Source organism: Aspergillus fijiensis (assembly GCF_003184825.1).
Source record: "Aspergillus fijiensis CBS 313.89 unplaced genomic scaffold BO72scaffold_100, whole genome shotgun sequence".
NCBI lineage: Eukaryota > Fungi > Ascomycota > Eurotiomycetes > Eurotiales > Aspergillaceae > Aspergillus > Aspergillus fijiensis.
In genome coordinates this window covers 6,191-16,653 of record NW_024469076.1, presented here as the reverse complement: position 1 = coordinate 16,653, position 10,463 = coordinate 6,191, and the positions used below count along the sequence as shown (strand labels likewise).

Sequence of the window (10,463 nt, the reverse complement as noted above, 5' to 3'; positions counted from 1 at the left end):
ATACGCTGCACCCATGCTTCATTCAATGTGTAGAGGGTGCCTAGAATTGCACGTGGGATTTATGCACGATTGACCTTGATTTGCCCGAGTATTCTCCTCTTGTCACACATACCTTACTCGCGTATACGGATTTCAGTTACCTATATGCTTCTTGTGAGCATTCACCAAGTCGATCTTACTCTTTACTTCTTGTAGGATATGCGACGTCGACTTCATCTGAAACTCGGATCGCAATATGATGGAATGTCTTGAGATCAATGTTGGCATCCTCGGGTGCGATTTTCATGAGCGTCTCCCAACCGTAAGAGAACCACTGCGACTTGACATCATGCCATGATCCGTGTGCAAGGTGGATTGACACTAGGTTGGCTTTTCAACCGAGATACACCATATTATGAAATGAGCGAGTACTCTCGAGACTGGACTTAACCTGAAATGCCAATTTTGCCAACGCCATCTGCGCCTTGGAAGACATTTCGTTCTAAAGCGCGCCGGCAGGTGGACGCAATTCAGGTGGGTCTACGCTAAGCTATGTTTGGGCATGAAGTACGACCCCGGGCTCCAAGAGTATTAGGTAAGTGAGTGCTCTCCCCTGGCCCACAGAGAACAAGGTCTATAAAACTGGCCTTCCTACTCGATCAATCTCGCTCTGTCCACTCACAAACAAAAATCACTTGATCTGGCTTGCTTGAATTGAAGTTTCACCACCTACCTACCTAGCTCGCATCATGCCCGCCACCACTGAAACCCCCGGCCATATCCCTGTCTCCGAATGGCCCAACCTCGAGGCTCTCGCTGTCGGCTACGACGAGCATCTGATGAGTGCGTGTGGAAGACTCACCGGGCAAACGCTCACTCTGGTTTTCCCCAAAGCCCCACGTGTCGCGCACCGCTTCCTCAACGATCACACCCTGGAGTGGGAGGTCCTGTCCACCAACCAGCGGGGGCACGCCGAGTACCAAGCCTTCGAAGTCCGACCCAATATATTCTTCGTCGACCTTTACAAACCGGACTATGAGGAACAGGTCACTTTGGTGCTGAATCAGACCACCGGTCAAGCCGTCGTTGCACTCTCCGGCTTTCACACTGTCAACGGGACCAAAAGGACATACACGACGTTCTCCGATGCCGCTCTCGACGGGATGGACGGCGCTCGCCCTTTTGAGCTCACGGAAGATCTGATTGGAAAGCACATCCTCTACCGCTATACCTCGCGGGACGCGTACGAGCATGTGTACTTGAACCAAGGCACATTCACGTGGCATTGCCTGACCGGAACGGAGAAAGGGCTGGCAGATACCGAGCCGTGCAAGATGCTCAAGTTGAGAGAGAAGTTGTATCTCCTGTTTTGGAGTGAGAAAGTCATGCCGGTCGAATCCGTGGTGGTGGTAGATCTGGAGCAGATGCGGTCCACGGGGCGATTCTTCTGCTGGGATCCAAAGCCGGCGAAATTGGTGCAGATGCGGTTCGGATCGTATGCGACGGTGTTGGCCGAGACGGATGCCACGCGGGTTGTGCAGTCGAAGACAAGTCACCTTTGATGGGACTGTAGTTAGCCTGGTTAGCTTTTGGAGGGAGTCATCGTCAAGATAGAAAATCTCGTGCATAGCCTTCTTACAGCGCTTACAGTGCAGTACACTTGACAGTAGACTACTATGTACGGGGTCAGTTAACTTACTGATAAGATAAGGAAGTGGGGAAAGACGGAGCATTTCCGCCCCACCACAATTACGTCGACACACTCAAATTAACTAAACTACAACCAAAAGGATTTTAAAGGCTACCCCCCCTCCCTCCCTCCAAGTTTCTCCCACTCGGTCCACTGCAGCCGTGCCACCCCAAGCGAAAATATGCCAGTTTACAAGACCTCTAATCCTCGGAAAAGGGTCAAATCACGTGGTAGGGCTTGAACTGCTCCAGTGGATACGCGAACGGGAGACTATGCTAACTCCATCGGCGGACAAAAGCTGGCTGTCGCACCTGCAAACAACGAGTGAGTGGGCCCAATGACTTCTGGAGTGCCTGAGTTGACCGGCTATCTCAGCGTCTGAAGTGCGACGAGAAACTCCCATCTTGTTCTCGCTGCGAGAAGCGAGGGCTAAGTTGTCCAGGGTACACAAGGAATGTAAAATGGTCCGACAAATATGAGCGCTGGCTGCCGGGCGAGAAAGCCCAGGACCACAAATCCAGCAGATCCCATGCAGACTGGTTCAGCCAAGAGGCCGGTAAGCTGGAGGCTGCCATCGCCGTCAGGGCCGATGGCTATACCGCTACTCAAAGTGGCAGCTCCGCCGTCGACATCACCGACTCGGGCGATCCAACTCATAGTTCGATTGCTGAGTCGTACCTACCATGCGAAGGGCGATTGGCCACATCACTTCCCTTGTCCCCGGTGCTACACGGCTATCTGGAGCCGTTGACAGACAGACTGTTGAGGTATTACTTCTCGCGGGTTTGTGGCATCCTATCCGCCTTTGACTCGCGCCAAAACCCCTTCCGATCGCTGGTCCAGGAGCTTGTGCCCACTCATACAGCGCTGTTGCACTGTGTGCTTGGTATGTCTGCCGCGCATTTGCACCAGAAAGAGAAAGGTCAGACGAGATCGCTCCGGCATCGTGCACAGGCTCTATCCGAACTGGGATCGAATATCACCCAGGTCATTCACGCCGAGAAGGCAGTGGCAGCACCCAGCTCCAGCACGACCGCCCTCCTGCTTACGGCAATCATGCTTGGGATGACCTCCGTAAGACTTGCTACCCCGGCGGTCCCGCAGTGACGCCTTCGCTAACCTGGCGCAGACATGGCACGATGTGTCTTCCCTAGACCTTGTCCATCTGCAAGGTGCCCGAGCGTTGTTCAGACAACGGAATGACCCCGCCCTCTGCGATCCGCATTGTAGCTTTCTGGTAGGGGTAATGGCTTTCTGGGAGTCACTCGCTTCGTTCCATGTGGACCAGGACGTCGATTCTGTAGATTACCTGTTCGATGTCTGTGACAGCACGACCAGCCTTGGTGCTTGCGTTCCGAACCCATTAACAGGTGTCTGCACGGTGTTGTTTATCTACATGGCTAAAGTAGGTGCTTTATCAAGACAGCTTCGTCACGTTGACCGCCTTTGGGGTATATCGAGCGCCCACGCTTCCAATGGCGATTCTTATGCCCCTCTTCTCGAAAAGGCCAGGGCGATTGAACTCCTGGCGCGGTCATACTCGCCGCCCCCTCTGCAATGCATCCTGGAGACGGCGGATGATCATACTCCGCCTGTTCATCTACTCACCATGAGCCAAGTGTACCGGCTGACCATTCTGCTGGAGCTGTATCGATTGTTCCCTAGTTTACTCGGTCCTCCCGCTTGGCAAACTGCAGCGGACTCGGAATTGTCACACTCCAGCCACCTCCTAGTTTCCCTTGCCATTGAAATCCTGACCTTACTGCTATCGCTAGGAGAAAGTACGGGCACCAAGGCAATCCAATTACTTCCCTGGATCATTGCTGGAAGCGCCCTGCAGAGTTGTGTGGCGCCACCCAGTCCCCTTACACCCTTCCCCCTCAGTTGCGGTTCCTATGCGATCATTATGTCGATCTGTCATAGCAGTACGACCGTCCACTATTGGCGAACGGTGGTGCGTGAGAGAATTCGCAGCCTGCATCGCTATGTGGGCCTGGATTCCGTAGGATATGCCACTCGGCTGGTGGAGCGGGTATGGCAGCGGGCCGACCACCGGGTCGGCACTGCCGATGCGACACGCCGTCTGGTGAGTTGGACAGAGGTGATGCTGCAAGAGAACTTGCAGACGTTTTTTGGTTAGAGATGGCAGCGTCAGCAATGTACTCCCCTGCGGAATCCATCTAACAATTTCTACTGGACCATCGACTTGACTTGATAAGATCGATCTGCCCCTCCGCCTCGTACTTTATGCTCTAAATTGGCTTGGTGCAGTGGCGGTTCCGGTTCCAAAGTGTGCTTGATTGCCCGCCGGTCTCGGAGGGGTGAAGTTACCTTAATCGGCGAATGGCCACGACGAATGACCAAGGCGGTGTGATCTCAAGTTCCACCGCTCGCGGCGTATCAAAACCTCACCTGCTGACCACCCACCCCTCACAAGTCCGCAACATGCCCGGCGTGTCCTCCAGTAAAGCCTGCAATACTTGCCGCGAGCCAAGGAAAAAGCCCCCTGATATTTCCTTCGAAAATGCATTTCTGCACAATTTGCCCCGCAGGTTAGGCCACACTCAGCTGCTGGACTCGGCTGCCAGCGCTCTTGTTCCCCTCTATTCATTCTTCTCCCGGCGAAAACCCCCTCGTAGTATGTTAATGCACTCTGGAAAAGCACTGGGCGCCCTGCACAAGAGTCTACATAACCCGGCTCAGATGTGCTCCCGAAATACCCTATACGCCATTTACCCCATCTCGATTTGTGAAATAGATGGGGCAAAAAATATCGTATTCCTTACAACTACAATATCTCTGGACATAGATTTAGCTGTTCTTTGTAAGCAAGTTATTCACCAGGCCACGCTGGCGGCAAGCTTCCGTTCACTGAGTGCAGCATTTGTTGCACCTTGTCTAAAATGTTTTAGCCACAGATGTACAATTTCTAGTTTAAAGTAACGTATCGTATAATAATAAACTAAACCCCATATTGAACTCACTGACAACACTCCCTGAATTTATAGTATTGTAGTACCGCGGCTTTGTTACCACAGCGCTTCTTTCATGCCTCGTTGACAACAAGCAGACCCCGCAAAAATGACTCTTCCGGTGGATCATGTCAATTCTGACCGCAGCGATGTCCGTTACTTTGCAGAAGGTCCGGAAGAGTGGCGGAGATGTCGGAGATTGTGTTCTTGAGGGCAGGATGTAGAAGATAATAGTTAGAACACAGATTCTTCAATGAGGAAAGTCCAGCAATGTTGCTCATGCGCAAATTCAACTCTAATTTCTATACCCTCTATATACTGTCGCCTAAATTATTGCTCGCTATCATAACAATCGGACTGTGGAATACACACAAGTTTAGGCTTGGTTTGTGTTTCTGGTTTCTCATATCCTTTCTTAAGCCTTTCACCACCACCTTTTGCTTACCTAGATACAAAAAGGACACACTTCCCCTTGAGCATCCTCTCATTCCTTTTGATATGAAGCAAAATCAAGAGATCCATGGCCGTGGAGGCACGGGCTGGCGTAGTGTTCTGGGAGGTTCAGGTCCGCAGTAAACATACCCAACACAGACTAGTACAAGATGCACGTTTGTATGGACCTGGTAAAATAGGTCAATGAAATATTATAACACGGAACCCCGCTCTGTCGCCAGGCTGTTAGCACGAAAAATAGCAGTATTACTGAGAAAAGCTGGTGGCCTTCAAGAGTCTTTTTGATTCCTCTTACTCACTAGCCTCTTCACGTTTTGATGATACTAACAGAGCTATTGGCCAGATCCTCATAGTAAAAACCATTGGCTGTCTCGCGAATGATCCAGCCGCCCGGCATGTCAGCGCGAGTCTGCAACCAGGCACCCTCGCCGAAGTCGACCCCGTTCTCCATCTGGACACTATACAGATTGGAAGGCGCCGGCTACACCCGAGAAAACCAGCAAGAATGGCAGAAGACCGCTCTTCATATTCTTATTGACGGGTTTGTCATCTCATTCATTGGGATTCAAAGAGACCACAAACAACTTTCCCAGCTGCTTCTCGGTCATGACGTACCGGTTTTAAGCATAGTTGAATTGTGGGAAGATATTGACGAATCTCGTCTTCCAGTCTGGTAGCGAGCTGCCCATTTTCTTCTCTAAGCGTCGCTTTTTCCACTCGGCCTTTTCGTACACTATGTACCTGCCATCGGGAGACCACGACGGGGACAGAACAGTGCGGTTGATGTTTGATACCATCCGTGGTGTAGATATCCTCCTTCGACGTACCCTTCATATAAGCCGATTGTACTCTTGTGGGTTTGCTTAGGGGAGCAGCTGATTGTGTACAGAATATGTCTGAGCGAGTCGGAGTTTCCATCGCGTACGGTTAGTATCATAATCGTCATCCCGCCACCTTCTCTCCGTTCTTGAAGCCACGTGGTGATATCGCTGACAAATCCGTAGGCAAACTCAAAACTCACGCCTTCCCTTACCGTACAAAAGCGCCAACTTTAGGAGTTTGACTGTACTATCTCCCATCGCGGACTCTACAACCGAAAATCCATTCTAGCCACAGTCAGATATGCCAGTTCATCAGGTTAGAGAACTTCATGGCCTCCAAAATTTGCCATCTGTCGCCACTTACTACTTCGCGAGTACTGGCAAACCATTAACGGAAGAGAAAGAAGAATATAACCGTACATCCCGCCACACTAGGGAGTTGACTGCGGAATTCAATAGAAATCAATTGAAACTTTGCTGCCTCCTTGATGATAAGCTTTTCGTCGCTGAGAGCCTGCAATACGTCACGTCAAAGATGGCAGGCACTAAAATTCAGACCGCGAGACCTATGATTGAACGTGTGGAGACAAGACAGGGATTAACATTAAGTGAAAAGACGGATATCCTTAGCGTCAGGCTCCGGGACGCCAGCTTGGGCCACCAAGCGAATATAGAATCGCTGCGAATCGTCAACAGATACCTTATAAGCCAGGCTCACAGCAATCCGATGGAATATCCCGAATCAGATACACCGGAGCTCTTCTACCGCGCCTTCCAGTGTGGGAGCTATAGCCGCCATAGTATGGAACTGGGTTTTCGTTCTTCTAATCAGCCTCTGACTCCTCCTGCGTATCATGATGGCACTCTGCTCAACAGCTTGCTGGTGAACAAAGATTCTTTGACGAATCATTGCGAGGGAAATCAGCCATCAGATCTTATTGCGTTATCTGACAGCCCATCAAGGGTGTTGAATATTCTTAAAACATGGGGCTACAGCCACAGAAGAGGAGACATGATAGCGGTAATCAATGTCTCAAAGCTTTTCGCAATGCGGGTTCTTTTTAATCGCACTACGACGCTAGCGGAAAAGCTTGGGATGAAGCTTTGGAGCGGAAGTCAGTCGACCGGTCTGCAATATGCGAACCCTAACTACTGGGTTGCCTACAGATGGATTCCAGCTGAGTGTATTGAGTGTTATGTGTCTGAAGATCTCCTTCAAGAGGCCTGTCAGAGCCATGGTATTGGTAGGTAGCCAAGCCATCATTTTCGACATGCGCTGACTTCAGTAGATGAAAGTGATTACACCGCACGGTTATCATTGAACGAGATAGTGGCACTCAAATTTCAGTTGCTTTCTATGCAACAGAACTGAAAGTGCCCACATTAATAACACATTTATTATCACAGTGCATACCTGAAGCACCCATTCTATTCTTTATATTCTGTTTAACCTGCTTAACCTGTTCTATTCTTTTATTCTAGTAATCTTATTATACTTTCTGACTGCTCTATATATAATATATAGAACTTCCTAAACTTCTATTTATTTCCGATTCTGTTGATAGCTTTTCGAGCTATATTTTATTTATAAATCTAAAAATAGTCTAATCTAGTAGCTAGTAAAAAGTCTAAAAAATTAGTTATAAAAAATTATCCAGCTAGTACTGCTATTTTTATTATTTAATCTAATTAAAAACCAAATATTAGTTTATATTTTAATACTATATAGCTTTTTTTTAGAAATAATAATATTAATAATATATTAGTAATTCTATAGTTTTTAATAATATTAAATATTTCAAATAAGTTCGGCCGATATATTAGAAAATATTTTAAAAAATAATTCTATTATTATAATTAAATTTATACTTATATTATAGAAACTTAAAATAAACTAATTATTTAAAAAATACTTTTAATTTTTTAAATTAAATAATTTTAATAAAAAAAGATATTTATAATCTAAAAGCTTGTTAATATTGTTATTATTTATAAAATTATTATAAAAAAATAAAATTAAGTTTAGAATAAATATATAAAAATTATTTAAATTATTATTTTTATAATAAATATTCTTATATATATTTCAAAATCTATTTTTATTATTACAAATAATATAACTGCTTTAGTAAGAATAATTATATTAATTAATTTTAAATTTTTTATTTTTATTTTTTTTTAAATATTTATTTAATTTTAATAAATTTAAAAGCAACTATTTTTATTTCTATTATTTTATTAATTAAATCTAAAAAAAATAAAAATTTATATTAATTAATATATTATATCTGTTTTCTATAAGATTTATATTATTAGCTGATTTAAAAAAAATCTTATATCTAGAGCGGATTTTGGTTAAAAAACAGATTAAAAACTGAGCTTCTAAAATCTGTATTTAGGCTTAAAGATAGAGTGGCTTAACCTGACTGTTATATCTTAATCTTAATCTGACCATAACCGTATAACCAGATTAAGATATAAAAATTTTTTAACTGTATAGTTAAAATTAGATTAAGATATAACTACTATTTTAATTATTTATATCTATAGATTAGAAATAGATATAGCAGATAGATTATTAACTGTAGATTAATTAATAATATATATATTATTTTTATATATATTATATATAAAATATAATAACCTTTTAATTATAATATAGTAATATTTTTTAGATTTAGCTAATTTATTTTATTTATTCTATCTGTTTTTTTTAAAATATACTACATTTTGTAAAAGGCTTTTATAGAATCTAATATAATATAAACAATATTTAATATTTGATTAATAAACTAATAATTTTATATTATTTTTTATACTGTTTAGAATAGTAATTATATTAATATAAAAATTATAAAAACCGGGTCTTTATTTTTATCTAAATATATAACATTTAAAGACTCCGATAGGCCCAGTTTTTCTAATTTTAATAATAATCTATTTTTAGAATTATTTTTAAGATTATCTATATTTTTATTCTTACTAATATAAAAGATAATAATTATTTTATTTTTTTTTATTTTTTTAGTATAAAAATAATTAAATGTAAATTAAAATTATTAAGAATATTCTTATACTTCTTATTAATTATAAAATAATTAGTATATATCTAAAATATAACTACTTTAATTATATTAGAATAAAAATGGTTTTAGTAATAATAATAAATATTTTAAAAATTATTAAATAAATATTTAATACTAATACTATTAGTTATAATTAAAAAAAAATCTTTAGCTATTTAATAAAAAATAGAAAACTAATTTTAGTAGAATTTTTAATAAATAAAAATATTAGTATATTTTATAATATTTAGAATAATATTAATATAAGCTAAAATATTTTAATAAGTTATATATCTTTAATATCTAAATATATTTTTAGTTTTTTAAATATTTTTCTGCGGGTAAGAATCTTTGGTATTTAAAAATATTATAAAAAGCTTTATTTAAGTCTAATAAAAATCTAGAAATTATTAACAGTATGTTAATAGCCGGATTCTAACTATAATAGAAATAGAATATTTTTTAAAAATGGTTTAATATTTTTTATATTAGTTAATATTATTATTTAATTATATATTCTTCTTAAACTTTTTAAATTTTAATATTAGATTTAAAATAATTATAATTATATAGATATAGTCTTTTGTCTAATAGATATAATAATAATATTTTCGGAGTTTTTAATATATATTCTATAGACTTTTAAGAATTTTTTTTTTAAAATATCTATTTTTATACCAGTATCAAGGTGCAGGCTGGCGTCTGGTTCTTAGTAGGACTGGGTGGTAGGAATAACAGTGCTGGCTGGACGATTCTCTATAACTAATTCTCTAGATTTTTTACTAGCTATTAAATTAGGCTATTCTTAGATTTATAAATAAAATATAGCTCAAAGAATTATAAACAGAATTAGAAATAAATAAAAAATTAAAAACTTCTGTATATTATATATAAAGCAGTTAAAAAGAATAATAAAATTACTAAAATAAAAAAATAAAATAAATATTTTAGATTTATATTATAATAATATAGTTTTTTTTAAACTAAGCTTTGTTAAGATATAGATTACAGCTTATTAGAATAATAATAATAAAAGTTTTTAATAATCTAATAAATATTCTTTAGATATATTTATTAATTTAGCTGTTAGATCTGGATATTTAATCTATTTTATAATATATATTAGTTAAAAGCAGCTATAATTTTTATAATTTTATATAAAATTTAGAATATTTTTAATTTTTTATTCTTTTAATTTATTAACCTCTATATACAGTAATAGAAATTAATATTAGTTTAAAATTAATTCTTTACTGGCGGAAATAAGCAGGCTAATATTAAATATAAAATATATTTTTATACTAAAAAATAAAATTAGTTAATAAATATATAAACTAATAATTTTTTTAATTTTATATAATCTTAAGATATTTTAGTTAAACTTTTTATTAAATCTTAATATCTTAATATTATAGATATTTAGTTATACTTTTTGATTTTTTAGAATTTTTTTATAGGTTTATATTATTAGTTTATTTATTTT

General features: G+C 39.9%; 3 protein-coding genes across 3 annotated transcripts; all 3 read left to right on the top strand.

Annotated features, from left to right (window-relative positions):
- Window positions 1–728: 728 nt before the first annotated feature.
- Window positions 729–1,541, top strand: BO72DRAFT_441941 (molybdenum cofactor biosynthesis F family protein; the record flags this gene model as incomplete). Its single annotated transcript, XM_040943489.1, has 1 exon — window positions 729–1,541. One exon carries the CDS (start codon window positions 729–731, stop codon window positions 1,539–1,541), a length of 813 nt encoding a protein of 270 aa, XP_040795479.1.
- Window positions 1,542–1,822: 281 nt separating this feature from the next.
- BO72DRAFT_490502 (Zn(II)2Cys6 transcription factor) lies at window positions 1,823–4,607 on the top strand (the record flags this gene model as incomplete). The annotated part of the gene is made up of 8 exons (XM_040948136.1): window positions 1,823–1,899; window positions 1,968–1,993; window positions 2,045–2,743; window positions 2,799–3,755; window positions 3,889–3,959; window positions 4,222–4,307; window positions 4,479–4,493; window positions 4,582–4,607. Exons 1-8 carry the CDS (start codon window positions 1,851–1,853, stop codon window positions 4,605–4,607), a joined length of 1,929 nt encoding a protein of 642 aa, XP_040795478.1. The 5' UTR covers window positions 1,823–1,850.
- A 1,574-nt stretch (window positions 4,608–6,181) lies between these two features.
- On the top strand, window positions 6,182–7,303 carry BO72DRAFT_490501 (uncharacterized protein). Its single transcript, XM_040948135.1, has 2 exons — window positions 6,182–7,159; window positions 7,205–7,303. The coding sequence occupies exons 1-2, from the start codon at window positions 6,217–6,219 to the stop codon at window positions 7,285–7,287; spliced, it is 1,026 nt and encodes a 341-aa protein (XP_040795477.1). The 5' UTR covers window positions 6,182–6,216; the 3' UTR covers window positions 7,288–7,303.
- Window positions 7,304–10,463: the final 3,160 nt, after the last annotated feature.